Source organism: Eupeodes corollae, chromosome 3 (assembly GCF_945859685.1).
Source record: "Eupeodes corollae chromosome 3, idEupCoro1.1, whole genome shotgun sequence".
Lineage (NCBI taxonomy): Eukaryota > Metazoa > Arthropoda > Insecta > Diptera > Syrphidae > Eupeodes > Eupeodes corollae.
This window is the reverse complement of record NC_079149.1, coordinates 21210768-21238713: the sequence shown is the minus strand read 5'-3', so window position 1 is coordinate 21238713 and position 27946 is coordinate 21210768. Positions and strand designations below refer to the sequence as shown.

General features: G+C 35.9%; 1 protein-coding gene across 3 annotated transcripts in view; it reads right to left on the bottom strand.

Annotated features, from left to right (window-relative positions):
- Window positions 1-201: 201 nt before the first annotated feature.
- Window positions 202-27946, bottom strand: part of LOC129952710 (activated Cdc42 kinase-like) — an 82105-nt gene continuing 54360 nt past the window's right edge. The window contains exons 2-12 of one of the 3 annotated variants that reach the window (XM_056065495.1): window positions 21859-22145; window positions 11210-11279; window positions 10747-11116; window positions 10321-10622; window positions 10103-10243; window positions 9863-10022; window positions 9470-9792; window positions 9255-9408; window positions 8344-9170; window positions 8045-8264; window positions 202-2971 (exon numbers count right to left, since the gene is read on the bottom strand). In XM_056065495.1, the coding sequence (XP_055921470.1) occupies window positions 1064-2971; window positions 8045-8264; window positions 8344-9170; window positions 9255-9408; window positions 9470-9792; window positions 9863-10022; window positions 10103-10243; window positions 10321-10622; window positions 10747-11116; window positions 11210-11279; window positions 21859-21982 (4599 nt within the window). In that variant the 5' untranslated portion in view covers window positions 21983-22145 and the 3' untranslated portion in view covers window positions 202-1063. Of the gene's footprint in view, window positions 2972-8044; window positions 8265-8343; window positions 9171-9254; window positions 9409-9469; window positions 9793-9862; window positions 10023-10102; window positions 10244-10320; window positions 10623-10746; window positions 11117-11209; window positions 11280-21858; window positions 22266-27946 lie in introns of those variants that run through there. The other 2 variants (XM_056065496.1, XM_056065497.1) reach the window with 2 other exon arrangements.

The following is a 27946-nucleotide window of genomic DNA, read 5'->3' as shown; positions in this document are numbered from 1 at the left end:
AACCTATCGTCAAAAAATGTCTCTCGGAATATTTTTCATTCTTGAAAACGCCCTTATTTTCACATTTTCAAATGAGAGCCAAAGTCTCCAAGAAACTGAATTTTTAGCATTAATTAATTGCAAGAAAAATTTGATCGACGATAATCCAATTAATTTGATAACTAACAAGAACTTATATTAATGGAATTCGATTTTGTTTTAGAAGCAACAAATGTTTCTCCGTTAAATTTGAAAATTCAGGAAAATAAAATCAGGAATTGAAATGCATTTCAACTTGTTATTAAAGATTTTCGAATAAGTTGATATTTGCTTTGATTCCTAAAAAAAATTCCATAAAATCCTGACTCTAAGGCAATCTGATACATTTCTCTCTAGACGGGAAGCTGAAAAGCTCTTAAATATGATTGAAATTTCTTTTGTGTATGAAAAATCAATCGAAAAATTGACAACTTCACGTTGAGGCATTGCATCCTCTCTGTTTATGTAAGTTTGTTTTGTATCCTAGAAAAAAAGATCCCCATCAACTTTTTAGTTCGAGAGAATCTGTGCCTTCTTCATAAATAAAAACCACTAACAAAAAGTATAAACCTGACAAAAGTACAATGACTTGAACTTGGACTAGGGCGATGATATCTTTAGTAGTATATCAGGACGAGGAAATGCTTTTGGAAATAAATTAAGGCACCCGTACAAAATAATTGAATTGAATTGAATTTTGTTTTTGTACAATTGCTTAAAAGATTTAATTAATTTACGCAGAAGCATTAAACTTTTCCTCGTTCCTTTTCCAAATATCTAAATGTTGTAATTTCCTTTTTGAATATTTTTTATTTTTTTTGTTTAAAGCCAAACATTCATAACTCACTACATAACAACAACAACTATCAACTCGTATATTTTTTGATAAAAACAAAAAATATACCATAACAATTCAATATTTTAAACTTGATTGAGCCGACGATCGTTTGACAGCCGGCGACGCCGTCGACGCTGATGACGACGACGTTGGCGGCATAACGCTTCCGAACAGTAAATTCATTAAATATTTAAGCATTTTTCTTAGTTATGGTGCCGGGCTGGGCGGAATGTGAGGCAAGAAGTCCTTTCGAAATTCAAATTCTTCGGTGTCTGTCGAGGAACTGTCACTCGAAAAAGCCGGTTTGACTTTGAGACTGCTAAATGTGCTGTGCGAACGTTGTTGGCGCCACAGGATGTCATTCTGCTTCACGGTTGAGGCATGAATCTTCTCTGGCCAATGGAAGTTGCCGCCTTGATGACTCTGATGCGGCATTGATACTTGCTTCTGTAGAACAGCTGGAGGTGGTGGTGGCGGCGGCTGTTGCTGCGGTTGTGGTTGTTGCTGCAGCAGCTGCTGCTGCACTTGTTGTTGGAGTTGCTGAGGTGGTGGAGGTGGAGTTTTTTGTGGCTTAACAACCACTTTCTTTCCTTCCTGTCCCGCATTGTAGTAAGTTGTGGAAGTTGGACTCTTACCAGTCAGTTTGGAGACATCAAATTCATGGAACATTGAATTGCGACTGTTGGCAAAATTTGACCCATTCACGGCGAAAGCTCGTGGTGGCTTGATGACGTGGTTGATGTTGATGGCATAATTGTTGCCAGGACCACGTCCTCCAAAATCATAAATCTTCTCATCATATCCATGTTGAGGCGGCTGCTGATGGATATCATGAGAAAAGTGCTGCTGATGGTTATTGCCACCACGATACCGACGTTGGGTCAATTCGGCGCCATAGTTGTTGTAGTGCGGCGCCGATTTTATGCTCGCATTCGACCCGTACAACTTGTCCTGGGCCGATTCGTCATTGCTGGCGGAGAATGCCTTCCTATTGAGATATTGCCGCCGCCTTTTGGAAGACACACGCGTGCGTATATCGCACTCGGAGTGCGCAATGCTTCGGTCAAAGTCGCTCTCCTCATCGCTTGATGTAGAGCTAGAGTCAAGTACAATTGGATTATAGCTCAGACGCCGTAAGGTGCGCGCTTTGATGCTACGCGGTTTATATTGCATTACCTTGTTGCCCGCACCGCCCACGGGATTGTTGCGAAAGGAGCCGGTACTGCGGTGGGAGAAATTTTGTTGTCCCACAGTCCGGTGTTGTGGCTCTGATAGAACGGGAGATTTCAAATTATAATTATCATTAAACGACATGGACCGTTGTCGACTGCCCGAATAATCACCTAATGGAGAGTTCTGCATTTGCGAATGCGAGTAGATGGATGTGTTGCTAGCATTCACATTCTTAACTGGAGATGAAGACTGATGGATTTTTGTGCAATTGTTGGTGGCCAATTCGTTCTTCACACTCATATAGCCACGCGCTTCCATGGAACTTCCAGAGAAACTAATATCCTTCGGACTGAAGTAGCTATCTTGTGGGGAGTAGCTGCTTTTTTGGCTACTCCGGCGAGAGAGCGAGAGATTGGTTTCTCTGGAAGCGAATCCGGTGTCTGGAGTGCTTGATCGCTTGTCTTCGATCTTGTCTATGATGTCATTGTAGTGTTGCAAGTGCTTATCAATATGACTAGTGGCAGAGTTGAAGTCGAATTTGGTGTGAACGCCACCGCCGAAATCATACACTCCTGATGATTTCAGGCTCCCAGCAATTGTGCTGGCGCTACTAATCTCACCCTCAAGAGATGAGACTATGTTGGCAAATTTTTCATTCAACAGTGTTTCGGCTGAATCATTTTTGTCCAGCTCACTGTAGGTCTGAATAAAATCTAAATTCAGAGCTTTCAAGGTGTTCTCAATGTCCAACAGATTCTCCCCGATAACATCTCTTGGTGTCCGGCTATCATTGACCTCGATGTCTTCTCGAAAGTCAATGTTAATCGGGCGACTAAGGATTTCGCGAGATTTTTCAAAGAAGAAGTCTGAAGCCTCTTTGTCGAAAATAGGTATTCTAATGTCTGAAATAGGAAAGGGTTCCAAATCGCTGGGGCGAAAACGCTATGCAAGGTGAGGAATTTTGTTTTGTTTTGTTGTTGTGCGAATTCAAAAATCAAAAATAACAGTAGAGGAGAGAAAAAATAAACACAATATAAAAAAGAAACAAAACAGAAAACAATTTACCGGGACGTATTTATAAAGGAAAAAATAATGAACGATTGATTGATTGGGAACGAGTGTGAGATAGAGAAAAAGTGAATAAGAAGAAAAAGGAAAATGTTTTTGTTAGTTTACAATGATTTTTTTTTTAATTTTAAATAAACTTTATTTTGTCTTTTTATTTGTTTTTAAATTCTAATCTACAAATCGATAGTGGAATGATTAATGTAATCGTCAAACTAATTACAAAACAAATAAATTAAAAATAATAATTGATGATGATGTTATGAGATTTTTGATTATTTTATAGCAGATATAAAACAGTTAAAATAGAAACAAAAATATAACCACACACACACAAAAAACCAGCAATAGAACGAAAATAGAAAAACCATAGGAAACAAAAAACCAAATACGCAACAAAATAAAGGTTTGGAGACCAATATTAAGGTTTTCGTTTTTCGAGAGAATATGTTTTTTTTTGTTAGTAAGAAATTATCGCGGGATAGGTAAGACAAGAAAAAAAGTGAAATAAAAAGATAAATATGCAATTCAGATACTTAAATTAAATAAAAATAAATTGTTTGACATCAATTTTAAGAAGGTCTATAATTGCTTTATCAGGGGTAGAGGTAGTTTGAATGTACTGTTTAAAAGATCTTATTTCATAAACATTGACATTTGACAAGTCTTCATTACATAACAAACTGACAGGTGACATAATTGTAAGTTAATTACAACTACAGACTATAGCAAACTTGTCGTAAAGGTTTTGTCATTGCCATACAAACACATGGCACACAGTTCAAACCAAGTCCAAATTCTATTTATTATGTTTATAAACGTTAATTATAAACTTTATATTTAAACAGATATTAATTATTCTATTCTATTCTATTTTATTCTCCTCTATTCTATTCTATTCTATTCTATTCTATTCTATTCTATTCTATTCTATTCTATTCTATTCTATTCTATTCTATTCTATTCTATTCTATTCTATTCTATTCTATTCTATTCTATTCTATTCTATTCTATTCTATTCTATTCTATTCTATTCTATTCTATTCTATTCTATTCTATTCTATTCTATTCTATTCTATTCTATTCTATTCTATTCTATTCTATTCTATTCTATTCTATTCTATTCTATTCTATTCTATTCTATTCTATTCTATTCTATTCTATTCTATTCTATTCTATTCTATTCTATTCTATTCTATTCTATTCTATTCTATTCTATTCTATTCTATTCTATTCTATTCTATTCTATTCTATTCTATTCTATTCTATTCTATTCTATTCTATTCTATTCTATTCTATTCTATTCTATTCTATTCTATTCTATTCTATTCTATTCTATTCTATTCTATTCTATTCTATTCTATTCTATTCTATTCTATTCTATTCTATTCTATTCTATTCTATTCTACAACCACATGATACTGAGCTCCACTTCCAAGCCATTTTAAACATGCGTCTTGACATCAAGGGCATGATATCTTTTTACGAGTGTTGGAGGTGTCGACGGAATTTCAACACAAAATATAATTCACTGTAATTTTGCAGACGAGCACTTTTTGATTAAATTAAAAATCAATTTCTGTAACAAAATCATTGTGAGTTTTTTAAAAATTTAGAGGACCACGTACTTCTCGAAATTGTACACCAGTTTCTTTATAGATTTGACTTGTAAACATAATATTAGACATTTTTTTTACCAAAACTGTCACATCACGGCTGAGACTTAACTGTTTGTCATAACTGTCAATTACATACACACAACATTTTTTGTATTTTGTTCTATTCAATACAACTGTCGTAAATTCTCTAAAAAGTCTATAAAGTTGGCAGTTATTGCATGATACAAATTGTCACCTGTCACACCTGTCAATGCTTATGAAACAGGGTCCTGCTCTAATTGTTATTCGTTCTAATCATATGTCAATACAGATAATCCGAATTACAGCAACCACATGGCTCTATTTTCAGCGTACATATATTAAAAAATACTAGTTACACAGACTTGAGCAATATTTTTGACTATGTGAACAATTCATTAATCGATCCTTGGTGGAAACTCTCAAAAAAATTGTTATTAAGAATTCTATTTCACGACTTCTTATATGTTATGTGCCTCAAGGTAGCCATTTGGGTCCTCTTCTTTTCTATATTTGTATGAATGATATTGCAGCTGTCATAAAATATAAACAGTGGTTGATTTTTTTTTTAAAGTTACTGCCATAGAAGATTTCTATTAGAAAATCTGGCGTTATTCTGATTTCGAAAAACTAAAAATATAAAAAGTCAAATAATCAGATTAATTTTTTATATTGAATCTAAGCCGTGCGCGCTTATTGATAAGCTTCCTCCTTTAAAATGCTGACATTGTCTAGAATACTAATTTTAAATCAATTTCTTTTTGTGGGTATTTTATAAAACAAAATTGAGCTCTATTCCGGATAACAAAGCAAGAAGTCTATTTTTTGGAATTAGATCTTAGAATCAAAATGAACTTTTTATGCTAAAATAGTAGTGTACATAAGTAGTACCGATATAAATGACAAATGTGAGTCTCTTTTTGATTATATTTTAACAACTAATCTGGTAGTAAGTGAACCAACTTTCGTTACTAAAAATCGACAAGAAGTTTTAGATAAGACTCTTGTGCCGTTACATCTCTCAAATAAAATATTGAATTGGAGAGTATCAAAGGAACACTCTAATTCACACTAATAGGAGAGTCCCCAAAACCGATCCAATTCCGGAATTATAGGAAAACAGATTAGCCAAAATTTAGGGCGACTCTGAAAAGTCTGATTAAACCAGAACTTTTTGATCCGCTCTTGTGCTCTTGAACTCGATCAAAAAGTCGTTGAGCTTACAGCAGACATCAATAAAGCCATTGAAACTGCCTGTTCCACAGTGCGGGAAAACAAGAAACCATATTGGTGGGCTGCTGAACTAGAAATACTCAGGAAAGGTTGTAGAAGGCTTTTCAATCGAGCATGGGCTCTGAATAGTTTCGAACCTTATAAACTCCAGGTACAGATCAAATCGTACCAGCAAATCTACAACATACCATCGATATAACTTACTTTGCGCATCATTGAGATGATCTTCAAAAGTTGTCTAAATCTGGTCTATATACCTCAGCGATTGAGAGAAGTAAAGGTAGTTTTCATTCCCAAGGCGGGCAAATGCTCGCATGTCAACCCTAAAGATCTAAGATCTATTAGCCTATCATCATTCATTCTCAAAACTCTGAAACGATTGATTGATATCCATGTACGTAATAGCATTGATAAGAGACTATCGATGTCTGAGCATCCTTACGTCCAATTTGAAATCGGTAGAAACAGCCTTGCACATTCTGGTAAGAACTATCGAATACTCCCTGGAGTAAAAGGAATATATTATTGTGGCCTCCCTGGATATTGAGGGCGCTTTCAACAGAGTTTACACATCCGCTATCCCTGCTGCTGTGACGACCCTAAACGTCGAATACTCAATCTGTGAGTTGATTAATCTAATGCTAAAAAGCAGGATCATCAACTCTAAGATGGGGGATGAGGGAAGGCTACAGAGTGCTTACATATGCCGATGATGTTGCTATCGCCGTCACAGGAGAACATCCTAATACACTGAGAGACCTCCTCCAAAACGTACTCAATATGCTCACTAGATGGGTTGATCTCGACTTAGTATTAATCCTCAAAAAACAGACCTCGTCCTTTTTACACGGAAATACAAGATCCCAGTAATTTTACCTCCTTGAATAAAAGGTGTACCACTAATTTTTACCAATGAAGCCAAATATCTTGGTCTGATATTGGACAAAAACTTTTATTGTTTTATAATTAATTAACTTGGAAACCTAATATTCAAATCCCAAGACAAATGAGGGAGTTGGTAGTGGTGTGTACTCAGAAAAGCTTAATCTAAGCATCTTATTTCGCCTCCCTAATCATTGTAGCGTCTTCCAAGCGGAAATTTTAGCGATCAAAGAGGTTCTCTCCTGGCTAAGAGAAAACGTGATATCAACTTCTGATATCCGCATCTTCTCTGACAGTCAGGCTGCTATTAAATCTCTTGACGGTGTCTCAACCAAATCTTAAACGGCCCTCGATTGTCGATCGTCTCTTATGTTGGGTGCCGAGCCACAGGGACATTGGAGAGACGATGAACTCGCCAAAGATGGAACCGTCATACCTATTTCGCCTGAAAGGGAGAAGAAGCTGCATGTAAACTTCTGCTAAAAGAAACAGCTTTTACGATAACAAACTCTAGGTGGCACAATTTACCAAAATGCGCACCCACAATACTCATATGGCCTTCACTGGACCTAAAGCGCTCTAAAGACTTGTTATCTCAAAGCATACTTCATATTAGCTCCCTAATAGGTGTCCTTACGGCACACTATCTTATAGGCAGACACGCAATACGACCTCAAATGACTTCTGCAGGAGCTGTATGGACCTTCTCTGCACTTCCCCTGCTCTTTCACTAAGACGTAAACATCATCTGGGAGACTACTCTTTTGATAATCCCAGTGAACTAGCTAAAAAGGATATCAAATCTTCTTCGCTTTAAAAAAGCTCAAAATGGTTCGACTAGTAAGAAGTAATTCTCTGGATTCATGTGGTATCACAATGTGCCTTTCCTTTTGGCCTAAGTGTGTTGATTCTAAATCCGCAGCCACTTTAACCTAACCTAACCAGTAAATTAATGCTTTGTTTTTCAGGAATACCCCAGAACCTATGGTAGTAGTGATCCAGTGTTTAGAACTAAGTAATTCTAGAGATCTATTTTTAAAGCTAATTTGTTACTGATATTTACTTTTTAAATTTGTTTCATTTTGTTGAAACTACCATCCCTTAAAGCAATGATCTACCTTCCTTCTAAAAAATGATTCTACTTTAAATTCTTTGTCATATATACTAAATTCAACTTTAAAAATAATAAATTCTTTACCTGTAAGTCGGGTATGCTCTTCAATTCCTCTGTGAAATTTTTCTTCTCCTTTGCGTAAGATGATAATGGACCAGCATTACCATTATGTCCAGTAGATGGACCAGCACTATGTTTATCATTGGCACCATGATGATGTGATAAATGCGGGAAACGGAAGCTAAATTTTCGTTTAGGACTCTGAACACTGGGTGTTTGATCAGACACCAAATCAGTCATTGACCTTGAAACAAGAAGAAGCAACATTAAACAAAGCACATTTAAAAAGTTTAAAAGAAATAAAACAAAATAAAATTCTTTACCTCGCACTAATCTCATTCGCAATTTCAATTGCATGGTTGAGAATTTTTTCATCTTTCACTGAAATCGGCTTCATTGTTCCAGTTCCAGACTTCTTTTTGGACTTATTTCCATTTGAATCACCACTGTTCTTTCTATTCAATTTGGAAGACAATTCAGCGAGTTTATGCGAATGATCAAAGTCGGGAGATTTGGACATTGTCAAACTGTCCGTTGTGCTTGTGGCTGCTGCAGCAGTAATTGTTCCAAACATCGAATTTATCTCATCCAACAACGATGGACCCATATCGAAGACTTTGTCCGCTGTGATCTCATCATCGGATATCTCATGGTATTCATGTTGATCTTCAATATTCGAACCACTCGATGCCTGAAGAGAGTCATCTTCTAGATTGGCATTTGTAAAAGCATTCGATTCTAGACCATAGTTATTGTTTTGCAATGCAAATGTACTATTACTACTGCTGTTACTACTTGAAGCTGTGGCTCTAGCATGATGATTCGCTGTAGCAGTTGATTCTAAAGCAAATGGATTTGTAGATGAATGAAACATCGTTTTTTGGGCATTTGACATTGCCGTTGTTGACGTTGTCGATGAGAAATCAAAGGATGGAGCGCCAAACGTGTTATGGTGATTGGGTGTGTTTTCATTGGAACTGATAAACGTCGGATTTGTCGACGATGATGTGCGTATCTCTTCGGGAAAATAACCACTGGCAGTTTGTAAAGAGTCTGGGCTAGTTGGTGTTGGTGGTAGTAATAGAGGCGTTTGTTCAATGTCTTCAGATGGTTTGTATGGCGTTACGACTTGGCGTGGCAAATGATTATACTTTACAAATAATAAAAATAAATAGATGATGATGATTTTCTTTTATTTTTTAAGAATATGAGAATAATAAAGAAAATAACTTACACTTTGAGAGTTTCCTAAAAATGCAACATCACCGAATGATTCACCATCGATTCCGATATGTCCGGTGTGTTTAAAATCGTTTTGTGGCCTAGAAATCATTTCTGTTCGCAATTTACGTTTACTACAACGTTCATTGTTACGATAAAATGATTCCCTATTAAAAAAAAAAATTATTAAATAATTAATTTGAAAAAAGGTTTTTCAAATGGACTTACCGATTTGAACTAGGCGGAGTTTCGGTATAGGCAATAGTGTTTGCTGGGTTAAACAATCCCGTTTTCCCTGAGTTTAAAACTCCTCTCCAGAATGGAGTATTAGTATTTTTCTCAAGAACAGTAATAACTTCACCTTGCCGATAAATTAAATGATCTTTTTTCGGCTCCAATGAATTAACAATAGTCTTTAGTTGTTCAGGTTTCAGTTCAGGCAACATTTCATGGATTTCTGAGAATCTAGGCCTTTTAGATGGATCATGTTGCCAGCATTTCATCATAAGGTTATAATAATCCCGTGGACAACAGTCTGGTTGCTCAAGACGCTAAAAATGTACACAAAAAAACATGTAATAAACTTGAGAAATAAATGAAAGTATTTTAAATAAAGTTTACTTGATAATTTGGTTCATCGATAGCTTCAAGGATCTGAAGTCCAGTAAGTGCAGCCCAGGGTTGGAAACCATAAGAGAACATTTCCCACAAGCACACTCCATAAGCCCACACATCTGACGCATTAGTAAAACGTAGATAATTGATACATTCAGGAGCACACCTACCAAAGTGATTGGAAATAATTGAATATGAATTTACTGAAAAGATTCTGTTTTTGAGGGAGAGACAGTGAGAACTTACCATGCAATGGGTAGTTTAAGATTTACATTGAAATTAGTCTTGTAATAGTCCTTGCCAACGCCCAGCGCTCGAGACAGACCGAAATCAGAGATTTTCACTTTGTTCTTACTAAAAACTAAAATATTCCTGGCAGCTAGATCTCTGAAATTATTTGAATGACATAACCTTTTAGAATCCTAAATCCAATGACGTGGTAGAGATGTTTTTGAGTTGTTTACCTATGAATAAGTCGTTTGTTCTCCAAATATTTCATTCCATTGCAAATTTGCATAGCAAATTCACACAAGGTTGGTATAGTTAAAAAGCTAACACGCAGTCCAGAATCCTTAAGGCACTCCAATAGCGAACGTAAATGTGCCAGCTCAGTGACCAACATCAAAGAATCGGTAGCAAGTACAACGCCATACAATCGAACGATGTTTTCATGTTCGATTGAGTGCATAATCGCAGCCTCTTTGAGAAACTCCATAGGATTTGATTGCATTCGTTCGCGGCACAAACATTTTATCGCTACTTGAATCTACACACAAAACAAAACAGAAGAATAAAGAAATCACTTTTATTTTATGTTGCTGACGATGCGGTAATGGTGATGGTGATGTTGATGATGATGAAATATCGGAAAAATAAAACCAATCACTTACCCTTTCTGTGCCATTTGTCCAGACTCCTTGTTGAACAATACCAAATTCCCCAGTGCCCAATTGCTTATTCACACAAATTGAATCGGCCGGGATAATGTGTTTATTGTTTGGTGCTTTACTGGGCGAAGTACCCGATTTGGCGCCATTGCCGTCAGTCGATGATGTATTATAAGTTACGGTGCCATCATCCCGTTTTACTATGGTGGGTGTTTGAAGGAGACGTTTGATTTTACTAAGATATCCATGGGGATAGTATTTTTCATAGTATTTGCGTAGTCGACGTATTTCAGGACGAGAAAGTCCAATTTGTTTGAGGTCCTCATCGGTTGCGTATTTGAATTGGGAAGCGCTTTTTATTTTAAGTTCATTTCTATGTAAGATGAAAGAAAAAAAAAGAAGAGAAAATGTGATAAAAAGGATACTTCATAAATAACTTAAGGACATTAAGTAGGTAGGTACTTACTTGAACGAATTATAGTAATGTTGCAGCTCAGACTCAGTTAGAAACTCATACAGGTCAATTTGTCCGGGTTCTAAAAAGAGAAAAAAAAAGAACGATGATTATAAAGTTGGACATTTTTTCACACTCAAACATTTGTTTGTATGCAGGAACCCTTAAACAATATGTTTTAAGGTACATAAAAGAAGATTAAACACAACGATTTTTTAAATTGGAATTTTAAATGAAGCCATCAACGATAGGAGGTACAATAGAGACAGTAATAGAGGAACTTTCTCAATTTGTAAGCACAAGTTTTCTGGTTTTTTATAGAGTTAAAGTGATAATAGGCTGAATTGAGGTCAACAATCAAACCTTTCGGTAGAGAAATTTAAGATTGACGAGCAGTATTGGTACCGCGGAGAGACAAAGCATCCGATAAAGACCTATTGAAATGCTTTTAATCATTTAGACCAAGGGTGGTAAACTTGTTTAGAAATGAAACAGCATCCTTCTTACACAATTAAGTCATATTTTAATTTGGAGTCAAAATAAAGGGTGTCCCAAAATTAACGCAAGATTTGAATTAAATAGAAAACGCCGTTTTTAGTCTTTTAATAGTTATATTTTTATGAGTCAATAAAAATATAACTATTAAAGTACATAGGATAGGGTTATGTATGGAATAAAACATCGGACAAATGGCCTCCACGGCTTTGCATTCACATGCGCACTCTTTTGTTGAAATTTTCCATGACCATTCTGCATAAATGTGGCTGAATTTCGTTGATGCAGCGTTGAATCTCCTCCTTTATTTGATTTCAAATAACCCCATAAAAAGAAGTCTAATGGTGTTGAATCACACGATCTAGGAGGCCAATTTTGATAACCGAAACGAGAGAGTACACGACCTGGAAATGTCTCATGCAGTAATTGAATTGTTTCACGGGCTGTATGACATGTGTCACCGTCTTGTTGAAACCACATATTGGACACATCAATATCATCCAATTTTGGCAGAAAGAACTGTGTAATCATGTCGCGATATCGAGCACCAGTAACAGTCACTGCTTGACCAGCATCATTTTCAAAAAAATATGGCCCAATTATGCCTCTAGCCCAAAATCCACACCATAGGATGATTTTGCTCGAAAAATCAGGGTCCATTTGTTGATGTTCAATAATCCATTCAACGAACTCTCTTCTCTGTCCATGGTCATTAGGCTTCAATTTTTGTGTTAATTGAATTTTGTAAGCATGAAGACACAGATCTTTGGTGAGTATACGCTGTAGAGAGGTTCTTGAAATTTGCAATTCTTGTCCAGGACGTCGAATTGAGGTTCCTGGATTGTCAGCAACACTCTTACGCACTGCTTCGACATTCACATTTGAACGGCTTGTTTTTGGACGACCAGTGTGTTTGGCGTCTCCAACGGAACCAGTCTCCATGAATTTTTCAATTAATCTCTTCACAGTTGACGAAGTTAAAACACTATTCCGACCAAATTTTTTTGTATGAAATTTTCGAACTGCAGCCGCCAAGCTTTCACTATTTTTGAAATATTCTTTAATAACGAAGACACGTTGTTCTATCGTGTAACGCTCCATTTATAATAACCCTATACTGTTAGCTGTCAAATTGCTTTTTTTTCAGGCTTGCCAACACTTCACTGCACAAATGGCGGCAAATTCAAATGTTGCGTTAATTTTGGGACACCCTTTATAAAACTGAAAATTATTCTAACTTATTAATAATATTATTGTGAGCATTGCGTCTGAACATCTTCCGTTAGATTAGCAAAATGAGGTTTGTGGTTTGGAGTTGCCACCTTTAAAGAATTCAATGTGTGAGCGTCTGTCAAGAGCACGGTGGTTATCTTTTGTTTGTTTTAGTTAGGTAAATGCTGACTCACATAAATATGTTGAACCAAAACACGAAAGCAGCTGATACATTTCTTCAAATTTGGATATTTCTTGTTGAAGACCAATGCCCAGAAATCTAGACCCGAGGACAATCTTGCTTTTAGAAATATGTCGCAGCGCAGAGTAATAATTTCGTTTTGAAGTGTCATGTGGTCCACTTGAAATGTTTCTGCAAATTTTGTGGACAATTCAAAGATATCACAGCGATGGAAGTATTGAACGGGAAACTAATAAATTCCGCCAACTTCTCATTTTTCTTGAAATCACTGAATCGAATTTAGAAGTTTGATACCGCTGCCTTAATTTCTGCTGAATACTTGTCAGGAATGAAATTGTATGTTTTTCCAAATGATCCTTGATGTTAAAAAATTGTTGAACTTTTTTCTTTTCGAGGTCAACTTTCCTAGTCGCTGCTTGAATTTGAAATGCTGCAATAGAACTTATCATTTCTGTTAGTGTTTTATTGATGCCTTGTAGTTCCAGTTTCAATATGGTCAGTTTTCCAGTAAACCCTGCTAAAAACGCTAAATCACATTGCCAGTCGAAATCATCATAATCATCACCAATCTCTTCAAGAAATTTTATTATTTCGTGCAATAGATTTCGAAATCTTTGTAAAAACTTGCTTTGTCAGTGGGTAATGCCAAATCTGGGTCAATCTCATCTAATTGCTGTTTAAAGAGCCGCTTTTGAAGAGATTTTCCTTTTATGGAATTTACAATCTTGAAAGAGATATCAATCACATGTTTTGTGTTTAGCCTCTTACTAGCCAGTACTTGTCGATGAATAATGCAGTGGTAGCTAATGATGTCTGGAAAATCTTCGTCTTTGTGACAAAGAGCAATAAAACCATTATGAATACCTGTCATTGCAGGAGCCCTATCAGTTGTGATTGATACGAGTTTAAACAAAGGTAGTTTAATTTGGTTAATATATGCTTTGAATTCCGTGAAAGTATCAAGGCCGCGAGTTTTTCATTTTAAGGAAATCATACGTAGCAGTTCCTCTTTCGTCGAGAAATTATCGAAGAACATCCGAATAAAAATATCTGTTGACTCTTCAAGTTGTAGCGAAAAAGCAACGCAGAGGACGATATCTTTTTTTGTAGTTGTTCTGTTATGTCTTTACTTATCGTTTCTATGCGGCGCATCACAGTATTTCGAGACATTTGTTAACTTTGAATAGCTTGTTTTTGAAATTAACAAAAAGTAAATGTGACACTGCTTCGAAGATTTTCTTGATGTATTCTCCATAGGAAAAAGGTTTGCACTTTTGTGCAATTCTATAGCTTACTTGGGAAGAAGTTTCAGCTGCAGCTTTACTCAATTGGCCCAGAAAATATGTTTTCCTGGATTTTTAATTGCTTGGCATTTTTTGATTTTGTGCAAGATTTGAAGATTAGATTACTTTGCAGCGATCGGTTGGCCACCCGATGATATATGTTTCCTGGTAAGCCACATCAGTGGACTGAATAGCAAGGTATTTCACATTCGTGTAGTACGGCTAAAGAACGAATCGCTGTACTTCATAGTACGGCGGCGGTAGTTGGCTTTAAAGATAAACTTTTGTACATCCCTAAAAACTTGAGAAGTAATAGAAGAATATGAACTACTGTGAAGGTAGAATTGGCTTCATGCTGTCAGCCAAAAAAGTGGGTTTACATTTGTAATAAGCATACTTTACGTTTGGTATTGAAAGTCTTCCTTCATAGTTTGTTGTCTGTACTTGAGTGCATTTTTGATATAATAGTAGTGAAGGTTCCACTCTTCTCCGTTTAGTACTTGGATAAGTTAGTCCCTTTGTCGAAGCATAGGATTTCCCTAGACCTGTATTTTTATAGTTTTCAACACTGGGTATATTGTAATGAAATGTTGAGTGTCTTCTAACTGCCTGAGGTTGAATAGGGTGCATGTTGATTCTGAGTTAGTGTCTTATCGTTTGCAGTTTAAAGGCAAGAGTTCACCTATGGTCTTAAGGTTGTCGATATCTTATCTACACTTAGATCATATTGGAAGTAATTTTTAATTCCTAGGTCATGTATGAGATGCTTGTACGTCAATTTCCTTTGGCTATCTTGGATTTGGTCGCGGAGCTAACTAAGCAGTTTATATTAACGACAGTACTCACTCTCAATCTAGTATTAAGTTTAAACTGTAAAAGGGGAATGCTGCAGATGGCTATTTCATTAGAGCATACTTCTTTAAAAGAACTTTTTTTTATAATAAGTGAACATAAAGGGTGTGAGCATTTGGAAAAGAGGGAAGGGTTCGATAGGAGGTGCCAGTGTACATTAATTTTGAATTCCTTAACATTACAATGATTGTGAAAGAAAGCGTGGCAAGTCGTTCGACATTCGCGTAGTACGGCTAAAAAATTAATTTCTGTCCTTCATAGTACGGCCGAAGTTCGGTTTAAGGGTAAACTGTACAAAAGGGTGTATGTAGTAGATCTAATGACGTTTTAAACATTTTAAAAGCTATTCCATGAATACTTAAGTAAGTTGCCTTAGCAGCAGCCCAGAGCTAGAGACGCATCATCTCTGAAAATTCAAACATCTTGTCGGATTGTTGGAAATAAAAAGAAAAGGTAAGAGTAATATCGTCAGCAAAATAAGAAGTTGCAGTTAGGAGATCACTTATAAAAATTAGGAGGACTGGAAACAAAACGAAACCCTGAGGCACACTCGAATTGATAGTGTTGGTTTAAGACTTGAAACGTCGAATACAGCTTGTATTTAACGGTTCGAAATAAAGTTTCTAAAGCGTATTATTTTTCAGGTTACACAATTTAGAGATCTCATAAGTGTCGTATCAAAAAACGGCGTTGGTACGAATCTTGATGTTAAGAAAAGATCAAGTAAAGCCTGGAAGGTTTCGGCTACTATCAGCGGACAGTTGAAGACAAATAAAGAGCTCCTGGACGTTGTCGTTGAGTCTATCAAGTGTAAATAGATGGAATGGTCACACTTATAAGAAACTAAACTATGATATTGGAAACCAGGCTTCGATGGAATCCACAGGGTGCATGGCGAGTTAGAAGACCAAGAACATTGTAAAAATCTTTGCTAATAGTAGAAGCAGATGTTCAAAGACAGATGTGGTCAGTTTCAATATCTTGCTGCTATCAGATCGCGATGGATGGATCTCAGGACTTGATATATGTTTATAATCTGACGCTATCTATCTAGGCTTGAGTCTATAAGTACATACACTTGAATGTAATAAGGTGTAGGTTGTATTTTCTGGATGAATTCTGCTTCAAATTGATGTCTTTCAGTTGTTGGTAAATGAAAAAGGGGTCATCATGAATTTTTTACGGTAGACAGCTGGATCGTTTTTTAAAGAGGAATCGCTTTAATTTTAATGGCTCCTCCTCCTTAAGCTTATATAGAAAATGTGAATTTTTCCAGATGTTATGACTTTTCCATCATGTCTCTCATGAATGTTTGCTTGAAAACGAACCGAATATTCTTGACAGCTGTTTATCATAAATTTTGATAAAACTCTTTTAAATTCTATCCCGTTTTTTAAGAATCACTTTTATTCCAACCCAGCAAAAGCTTCATATTTTTTTTATCTTACATTTAAAATTTGTTTTTGTGTGTGAAAATTGTAAATTTTATACATAATAGACATCTTTCTATGTAGATAATGTGTATGACAAGGTTAAATTGAACATCAGAAGGACGACGAAATAATCAAATCGATGTTGTACATGTCTTTTTATAGATTCAAAGAAAACTCCATTACCACTTAAATAAAATCCACACTCCCCAACGTGACATGTTAATAAAATTTAAAAATAAAATTCTATTCATCTTTATCGAAGCGGGCTAGGGCAAAGGGTACAAATGCCTTCGTCTGTCTTCTTGGTCCTCGTTTAGCGTTGCAGGCGCTTCGGTTCCTTTCACTCCAAAAAAAACCTATATCATCTCTTATGGTACATCACACCACACATCTTATACGAAATATTAAAATAGACACTTTTCTCGATTTGAAAAGGTGGTGGAAGGAGCATGAAGAAGGCGGAAAAGAAGAAGAAGAGTGTCCCTTTGTGTGTCAGCCACTTTTATTTTCATCGATTCTCAAACCCAACAACAAAAACTGTAAACAGCATCACGAGTTGTGTGAATTGAAATATAGGTACCTACTTGGAATAAACCCATCATCGAAGCATAGTCATAGTCAAAAGGACCATTCTGTTTCTGATGTGCCCAAAACCACCACCTGCTCCTTTGCACTATCAAGTGGTGTAGACTCAATATATGTATATAGGTATATTATTGACATATCCTTTTCCAACACTGATCTTGGAGAAACAGGAGACAGACGTTGTCAATGTCGGTTTATGATTTGTTTAGCCTTCTTTTTGTGTCTCTCAGTTTAAAGTTAGTAGCAGGAAGAAAGTGTAAAGAGCAATATTTTTCCAGCTGTTAAAATTGAAAACTTAATTTTAAGTGGCCTATCAGTTGTTAACAGTTAAGGCTTCTAATGGGTCGTTCAAACTGAATGCGCATTTAAAAACTTTTTGAATAGACAAAGTTCAAGGCAAGATTCAAAAGCATTTTTGATTGTCATTTCATTTTAATTATTATGCTGATTCTTGGAATTGAAACAAAACTGATGACACTTGTCGACAAAATTAAGTTTTAAAAGCAATCATTTTTTAGAATGTTTAAAAATGTTAAAGATAACCAAAAACTGTGTTTTTAAGACTGAGATAAAACACAATTTAACCTTTAACAATAAATTGTATGATGGTTAAAAAAAACAACAAATAATTGCCTTTTGGATGGTTGTATTGGTTTTCGAGGTCTTGAAAAATACGTTTTGGATTTTTAGTGCTGATTTCAAAACTTACCTTCGATTTAAACTAAATATTTTTAACATATTTCAAAAACTTGATTTGAAAGCTTTGTTTAGACGATGGGTTTGTTACAAAATAAGAAAATTACTTTCAAACTGTTTTGCTTTTTGGGTTAAAAACGGATTTAGAATAAGTAATTCGGCGTTTTTTTAAGATAAATAGTTCAACTGAATATTAAATATTGAAGATAGGAAATATAGATTTGAAAAACCATCATACATTTTATTGACCAAAACAAAACTACTTCAAAATTTTAAAGAGCCCCAAAAAGTGTTTTTTTTTTTGTTTTAATAAAGGGTGGTTAAATTTTAAGGGCCAAATTTAAATGTGGATCACACCTAAGTGTCAAATTTGTTTAATTTGACATTTATCAATTTTAGACCAATTCAATTTGAATTATGGAAAAAGCAACACGTTTAAGATATTTAGGCTTTCTATGAAAACGGGCGATCATGCTCGACAATTGCACATCTCACGCCTCTCTAGTCTCGACCTTTTCAAGCGTCGTCAATAGTTAGAATGATGGATGGCAAGAAATGGCAACAATAGATGGTCAATTTTCGAAGAAAATCATCTTCTGTGATAAGGCACATTTTCAACCCAGTGGATTCGACAACAAGCAGAATTACCGCATTTGGGCGACTGATAATCTAATAGTGATTTTGAAAAACCAATGCATCACCAGGGCCGGATTTAGAGGTTCAGAGGCCTCGGAACAATAATGGCTGAAACACATACACGCTTCAGCTTCGGCTTTGACTGCGTTACGTTAGGCCTGCTTCGAGGTTGCTTTGAATTATTTCATCCCTCCAAAGAGCAAATATTTGGTTTGTTGACATTTTTTTACAGCTGATGAGCTGTCAGACAAAGCAAATGTTCAGATAATTGAACTAGAGCTTCCGTTTGGAGTCACATTACGTTACATTACGTTCTTTTCCTTACGATTGTCAAACGAAACGTGAGGTCGAAGCACCATTGTGATAGCATGCATTGAATTCCTATGGCTGAACTCGTAAACGCCAGGCGAAGCCGAAGCTGAAGCGTGTTTGTGTTTCAGCCATAAAGGGTGCGGAGGCCCCCTTGCCACAAAATATTTTCAAAATAAAGTAAACTATTTTTTTCACTCGAGTTTTTCCAATTCCTTTGGCTTTGGACAAACACATATAAATGTAAACGGAAAAAGAAATATTTGAAATTAAATTTTAGAATTAACCAACGGAACCTTTCGAGCATTTTTCGCCGAAAAATCGTTGAAATCCAGTTCTCGGAGTAAAGCGATTTCAATGCTCAGGAGAGAAAGATTCGTACCATCGTTGTTCGAAGCCTACTTTTTATAATTTTCATTTCTGAAAATGACCGCTCTCCAATGCAATTTGTTACTATCAAAACCAATTACATTATCAATTCAATTTCGAGGTTTGGGAATGTAGCTCTGAATTTTTGATTTTCGAGAATTTGGTAGTAAAAAAATAGTAATTTTCCTTTTTGTATAAGTCAATCAAAGACACACATTGAACCAAATCATTACCAAGACTAGGCTCTAAATCATCCGGTAACACTTTCACCAATGCTGCATCGTGCACATTTCAGCATCCATCTTCTTGATGTGATTCAGAAATCCAAATCTCGAACGTACAGCTTCAAAGACATGCAATCTTTCAGTAAGAGAAACGGATAGCTGGTCAATCACTACGATGAAGGCGGATACTTTGTATTTTTCCTTGGGTGACAGATTTGCGTCTTGTGCTTTTCCGTAATGGATCGTTTTCAACCTCACATTTATCGTGCGGGTGCGTGATTGTACATATTAATCAGTATGGGATATTTTTTTGGCTGCTTTCTCGTATTTATCAAACTCATTACGTTTGGATTCCACGAATGATTTCAATGATTCTAGTGCACGCATTTTCGATTCAAAAATCATTTTCGGGTCTTGCAACATCTTTGTAGCGTCGAATCGCTCCAAGATAGCGTTCGAAAATGTTGCAAACAAAGCGATACCACTGATCTTCTGTTGAAAGTGTTGCTTCATTCCTCAAGATGTCTTTTTGCTCTTAGATATGCTGTTTAGAACTCCTTCGATTTCCGAATAGCCTTTGACTGAGGCTATCGTAGCTTCAGCTCTATAAGGCCAACGAGTGTCGCTGAGCTTTATCAATACTTAAAACTGCGCGCTTTTCTTCTCCGATAATTTCTCAATCAGAATTCGGTGCCGCTCTGTACTGGCTGTGAAAAACTTGTACAAATTCTGCACGAAATCAAAGAATTGAACAGCCGATGGACAAGAGTTAGCAGCTGCCTTTCCCACTAAATTGTCAAGACACGGAATCGAATGCCCAACCTCAGAGGTTGCGGGCAAGTACCACCCCACTCCGCCATTAAGCGATAGTGAATTGGAAGTGCTTCTTATCAGGGCCATTTAAGGTTCTGATATTTAACTGATTGCGTGATTGGAGTGAACAAAAATAAATCAATAATTTCTGTTATTAAATAATCATTTATGTACAAAGTACCGTAGGCTGTAAGTAAAGATAAAATAGCATAACAAAAAATACATATTAAAGGAAAAGATGTTTACTAGTTGGAATTTGAAACAAACATTTTCCGAAGTCTCTATTGTGGGGCCCCCAGTTTGTAGAGGCCCCGGCTGCTATCTCCTCAATCCAGCCCTGGCACCCATAAATACTGACATCATAGGGCCGTATTTTCCAAAATGAGGCAGGTCAAGCAGTTACTTTAAATGGTGTTTGCTATCGTGAGATGATAACGAAATTTATATTGCCCAAATTGGAAGATATGGATGTAGACGATATGTGGTTTAAACATGACGACCGCTCTTTCGAGCTACAAATTCAATGGACGTATTAGCTCAAGTGGTAGCGATGTCAATTGACATGTGATTTGATACGGTTGGACTTCTTTCTTAGCAGCTGGTCTTTTTCCTTAAACTAGCAAAAATTTTAGACCTAAAAGATGAGATAATTTGACACTTTAACGGCATAAAACCTTGATTATGCCTCAACGTCATCAAAAGTTTAGACCATTTGCCACCAACTATTTTGCCCATATTTTGTTACATAAATAATTGAACTATACCAATATTATCACTATAAAAAGAAATGACGATCATTTCATAAATAATTTGAGTTTTATTGAAAATCAACATCGGCCCATAAAATTTAACCACCCTTTAGTATCTCGAAAATCTGACGCGATGGAGTGGTTTTGGAGTCGGGTTTCAATTAACGCCATCAAAATCCATCCTGTGATGAATGCAACCTTTTCGACCAGTGTTATACGAGGATCTTATTTTATCAGAGGTTTCCTTTGTTGGCGGTGGTTTTAAACAAGAAGATTATTTGATATTTTAAGTGGGCATTTAAGCTTTAAAGGTTGTGATTGTCACTTCAAACCGAAATTCTATACTATTGTCATCTTAAATTATATCCATAAGTTCTGTTTTTTCTTTTTGAAACCTCTTAACTTGCCCTTAGATTATCAGGTCTTATATTATTATTATTTTTAGTATTCGTAGACTTTTTTTAAAGAGCGTAGAAAATCACTTGAACATTTTTGCTGAATCTCTAAATGAATAAAGTCATTACCCCTTCGCACCCTGCTGGGGTCTGACTAAGTCGATGACAATTAAAGCCCCCTCCCCAAGAGCATTGTACCACTTTAGAATGGAAAGCGGAAGCAAACAGCAAGAACAAAAAAAAAAAAAAAAACTGAAATGAAATCTTAAGATTTTCTTTTCAATGGAATTTAAATGAGAGAAAAAGAGAATGAGAGTTAGTCACTCGTTGGGTTTGTACTATATATTAAATCATATGTATTTATGTATCTTTATATTATATACTCGTCTATATATATTTATTTTCTACCTTCATCGTTGTAGTTTCCGCTGCTGACAATTGCTCCTCCACTTGCCCCTTCGCCATCGGCATCAGGGGGATTTTCATTTGGCAGTAGTTTTGTCTGCATGGTCCTTTTGCCGAAGCCAGACATACGAACATTAATTTTTTAACAAACAAAACAAAAACACACACAAAAATATACTATATGTAGGTAAAGGTAGCCTTTTTTACTTCTTCTTATTGTTGTTGTATTAAGCTTGAGCAAAGCAAGAAAAGGCAACTTTGCATGACAGGAAGTTAGTAGATGAAGACAACTATTTTATATATGTAGGTAGGATATGAACAAACAAAACTATTTTATACACATACTAAAGTAAAGTGCATATATAGAGTAACGGTAAACAAAAAAGTAAGCACGAACAAACGAACAGAAACGGAAGTTCTACAGCGCCACGTAGTGTCAAATAATTAATTTCTTACTTTTTGTTCGGTATATCAAAGGAGAATTTTGCACAAAAAATGTTTAATACGCTTCAAGCTAGTGTGGAGTTTCTTCAATAAATCTTATTAGTAAAATGGGGTTAGGGAATGGAGGCATTATATATTAGGTTGGAGCTGTAAACTCATAAGATTGTTCGAAAAAAATACAAGAGACATCAGACATTTTTTTGTTTCTTTTTAAGAAGCTTTTGAAAATCTAAAGACTAGATGTACAAAAGTCTGATCAGGTAGTCATAAATAAAACCAGAATAAAGATTGTACACAGTCCTACCATAAGTTCTATCCCTAACTCATAAGACGACACACCTCATAAAACAAGACCTAAGGCTTGACGCTTAGGCTGAAGGAATCAAACAGCTGGTTGTCAAAACCTTATGGTCACAGCTATACACAACGAAATTGATTTCCTCAGATATTATCTCGGTAGACGCTGACTACTGCACTCCTACTTTGAGCCTTAGTAAGGGTTTTAAGGTTATTTTCCCATCCAGAGAAGATTGGGAGGATGACATCGTGTCGATACGTTTCGACACAACCATCTTAACTGACGGCTCAAATATGGAGTGCGGAGTTGGTTCTGGGATCTTTTCTGAGTCCCTAAATGTAGCTAAATTCTTTAGGCTTCTTGACTTTGCTAGCGTTTTTCAGGCTGAACTCGTGGCAATAAGGGAGACATGTAAGATTCTTAAACAAAGCCCAAACCAAAACCGAAATGTGGCTATCTTTACAGACAGTCAGGAAGCTGTCAAAGCCATTAACTCGGCCACATCCTCATCTAAATTGGTCCAGCAATGTCACGATGAGCTTGCGAGCCTGAATATTAACCTCGGTATCACCCTGATCTGGGTTCCGGGCCATAGTGGTATCGTGGGAAATGAACAGGCTGACGAGCTAGCCAGCAAGGATCGGCCCTTCATAGCTCACTGGCGGAAATGGATAACATTCCTCTTGCGGCTATGAAGGGTAAAATCTTTTCTATCTACCTAACTGAATCAAACCGAAGGTGGAGCAATTTACTCAACTGCAATATATCTAGGAAGATCTTCTTTGCAGGCCAAGGCAAGACATAGGCAGGATTGTTGCGGTTCGTACCTATAGGAGTTCATGCGGAGAAGTTGGGTATCTCCTTCAACACCTTTTGCCGTAGCTGTAGTGACCAAAGAGAAAGTGAAACGATAATCCATTTCCTCTGCAAATGTCCTGCTTTGGCAAACACTAGAATGAAATACTTTGGAAAAGCATTCTTTCACAAACTTGATGAGCTATCTGAGACAAAGATTAGGGACCTAATCTTTTTTCTCAATGCGACAAAATGGCTCTAACATAATCGCTATAAAGCTTCTCTATAAATCTTTCCCTTTCTATCACAGGTCAAACAATTTTTTGGTATCAAAACGGCGCACTACAGCGCTAATTGGATCTCAGGCTAGGTTGCCTTGAGATCGCTATTTCTACCTACCTACCTTAGTGGGTAGTGTCGTAAGACGGTATTAAAAATTTGCAATTTTGTGAGTAGGGCAAGCAGGGATTTGTCAGCAAGACAGCGCCTACTTACAAGAACAACAAAACCAAGGAGCTTTGGCTTAAGGACAATTTACCATGGCTTATCGCCGCTGAAGATTAATACACTGGGCTACCGTCTATAGAATGTCTTGGAGGAGAAGGGTTTATGTAAGCTTCACCGATATATTGAGTCTCTTAAAGCTATTTTGATTATGACAGAAACTTTTTTACCCCTGGAAGTCATGCGTTCAGCGATAGATAGGCTAAAGGTGGCCATTTTGAATTTTTCCTACAAATTCATAATGTCAACGTAATACGCAAGACCCTGTCTGCGGCACTGGACACCTTGATCTACCTTACACCTCTTGACATATTTAGCAAACAAATAGCTGCAAGCTCTGCTATTCGCCTCAAAGCTTCGTCGCAGTGGACTAACAACAACATTGGCCACTCCGTAATTCCAAGCACACAGACTACACCATCCCCCAACTGCAATTCGACAGAAACTTCCAGATTTCTATACCTCCCAGATCTTTTTGGGAGGATAGGACATTCTTGGAGGATGAGTCAATCCATTTTTACACAGATGGGTCAAAAACTAAGGAAGGGGTTGGTGGAGGTATGTACTCTGAACGACTGAAATTAAGTCTCTCATTCCGCCTTCCCAATCATTGTAGCGTGTTCCAGGCGGAACTTTTGGCGATAAAAGAAGTCTTGTCTTGGCTCAAAGGAAACGTGATATCAACATCTGATATCCGTATTTTCTCTGATAGCCAGGCAGCTATCAAATCTCTGGACTCTGTCTCTACAAACTCTATAACAGTCCATAACTGTCAATCATCTCTAATGGAGATGGCGCAACAGTTTAATATTCACCTTTGCTGGGTGCCGGGCCATAGAGACATTCCAGGTAACTGAAAGGCAGATGAACTCGCCGTTTGGCAAGTACTGGCATACCAATAGCTACTTGTAAACTGCTGCTAATGCAAGACGCTGTGAGGAGGGCAGGCACCAGGTGGAACAACATCACCACGTGTCAAGTCACAAAAAACATCTGACTAAAACTTGATTTAAAACGTTCAAGGTCCTTGTTCTCTCTAAGCAAATTGCATATAAGCTCGATAATAAGTGTCATAACCAGACACTGTCTAAAAGGAAAGCACGCCACGAGACTAGGCCTATTCTCAAATGACTTTTGCAGAAGCTGTATGGACGAGGAAGAGGAAGAAAAGGTTCTTCATTTTCTCTGCACATGCCCTGCTCTGGCTCGAAAATGCAAGAATTACCTAGAGAATTCTTCTTTAACGATCTAAACGATCTAAATCATATCGGTATAATCAGCCTCTCACGTTTCGTAAGGGACTCAACCTGGTTCCATTGAGCTTAGGAGGAAGCCTCAAGATTCATGTGATATCACAATGGGATATTAAACTGGCCTAAGTGTGTCCGTTTCCATCTTGGACAGCCATTATAACCTAAACTAACGTATTTTCAAATAGACAACCATTTCAACATAGTTGAATTTCAATACACCGAAAACTTGAAAATTGCTGATAAAAAGTAAGAAAAGGTATCAACCTTTTACAAGGGTGATTGTTAATTGTAAACAAAATTGTTCAAATATTTGTCATTCTTAAAGTTAAATTAAAATTATAAAACAGAAACTGAAGCCTGAATAGCTTTTCAAAAATGTCCCACATCATGAAATCTTTTAGCAATTGAACGGTTATATGTCAAACTTTAAAATTCCTCAACCATCAATTGATTTGATAGTTCACTATAACAAATGAGATGATTTCGGAAATTTCTGTATTTTTAGAAATATAAACCAAATTTATCATTTCTACCGTCAAAAATCTGAGAAGGCAAGTTTTAGGATTTGATTTCTAAAATATTCGAATTTTAGGACTGTTCTGCTATTCATCGGGGGGAATTTTACTTGAATTTTCACTAATCCTTATTTTGCTATTTATTCGAAGTGAATCTGTGTATGTCGGTAACTTCGGTAACGTCGGTAATACTGTGCGGTATTCTTCTATTCAAGTGAAAGCATTCATTCTATACAATTCAGATCCGCATATTAAATGCAGCGGATTTTTCAATTGTGAAAACTAATTTATTGCTAAATTTAGAACATTTGTTTTATAAATAAAAGAATATTAACATTTTTAGGGGAAGGAAGACACTTTTTAACATTTCTCTGAAGTTCTCTGTTTGAGGATTCTCTTATTCCTCTTCTTACAATTGGAATAAAAAGTCCAATACTGCCCATTTCCAAAAATTACACAAATTAATCTGTATCGGTCGATTGATTAAACTTAATTTTTGTATGAATCAAAACAATTTATCCAACATTTCCAAGATTTTTACATGAACAGCTGTTTATTTGAATGTCAAATTGGTTTGGGATAATGTAGTTCACCCGATGGATAGCAGAATGCAAAGGCAGTGTGAAAGGGTATCGAATGGGTGAATCGAATATACGATCTACGTGAAGAGCAGAATAGGGCAGTTTAATTGAAGAATTCTGTTAAAATTTCTCTGATAAAATTCTTAAAAACTCTAAAAACATAATCTGTCAATTAGATTGCAATTTTTGACATTTGTTATGACAGAAAGAGTAGAAAACTATTATCAGCTGTCAAAATTACTGTCACTTTAAAGACAGTTTTGTCTTTTAAATAATTATGTTCAAGATTTGTGTTGGAGTTGCAGTTATTGACATTTGTTATGACAGCAAGTGTAGGAGACTATTATCAGCTGTCAAAATTATTGTCACTTTAAAGATAGTCTTGCCTTTTTAAATAATTATGTTCATGATTCGTGTTGGAGTTGCAGTTATTGACATTTGTTATGACAGAAAGTGAAGGAGACTATTATCAGCTGTCAAAATTACCGTCACTTTAAAGACAGTTTTGCCTGTTAAAATAATTATGTTCAAGATTTGTGATCGAGTTGCAGTTATTGACATTTGTTATGACAGAAAGCGTAGGAGACTATTATCAGCTGTCAAAATTACTGTCACTTTAAAGACAATATTGCCTTTTTACATAATTATGTTCAAGATTCGTATTGGAGTCGTGGTCAGTGTGTTTTTCAATATTCTCGTTTTTAATTTAGGTTAGTTAGAACGATTTTCCAAATTAAAATTCCCAAATGTTAACAAAATAAATAAGAGTTAACATTCAAAGGGTGTAATGTTTTCATAACATTACAAACTTTAAAGCGGTTATTTTTGGTATTGGTATTTTTTTTTTGACACTTGACAGGCAGTAAATGACATTTTTGGTGAGTTATTGACATTTGTTGCGTCAGAAAGTGTAAGAGAGAGAGAGAAAGAGAGAGAGATTTAAGCTTTCATCAACTGTCACATTTAATTCGGAGTTTCTAATTTGAAGTTTCGGATTTAATGATTCGTTGGTTTTTTAGCCCAGTTATCAAATGCCAACAAAATAAATCACTCATAAAATGTTATGAAAATTCACATAATTCACTGTAATTTTGCTCCTAAATTGACGAATTAAAAATTGAAACTGGAATCAATGGAAAAAATGTGTCTATTGTATAATAACAACTTTTTGGTTGAAATTGCTTTTTATTTTCATTGTTTTCACCCAATCCAAACAAAAAAATGTCAAATCATTCACTTTGACAGTTCGGCACTTTCAACTCATCGCTTGTTACAAATTGCAACCATTTGACAATTCAACAATGAGTTTAGAAACGACGTAATAACATCATATTGTCAACAAATTTTAACAATTCTTAAGCTTATTCACGAGAACAGTTAACGATTGTTATCAGTAGTTAGAAAATAACAAGTCAATGGCCAATTTTTTAGTGGCAATAAGATAGTAGACATTTCAAATTGATATGGCTAATGGCGATTTTCAAATCCTCTGAACTTCATAAAATGATAGTTATGTTTCTATAAGGCTTTCGAATAAGAGGTTAAAATTTGAATAGCTAGCTATTTACGTAGCTGTCACCTTTGAAGTTGTCATCTTTTGACATTTGACAAGTACGCCATTACTAAAAATTAAACAGTACACGCATATATGTCAAAACTAATCTATCGAATTATAGTTTCAAGCTCTAAAAATTGTTGAAA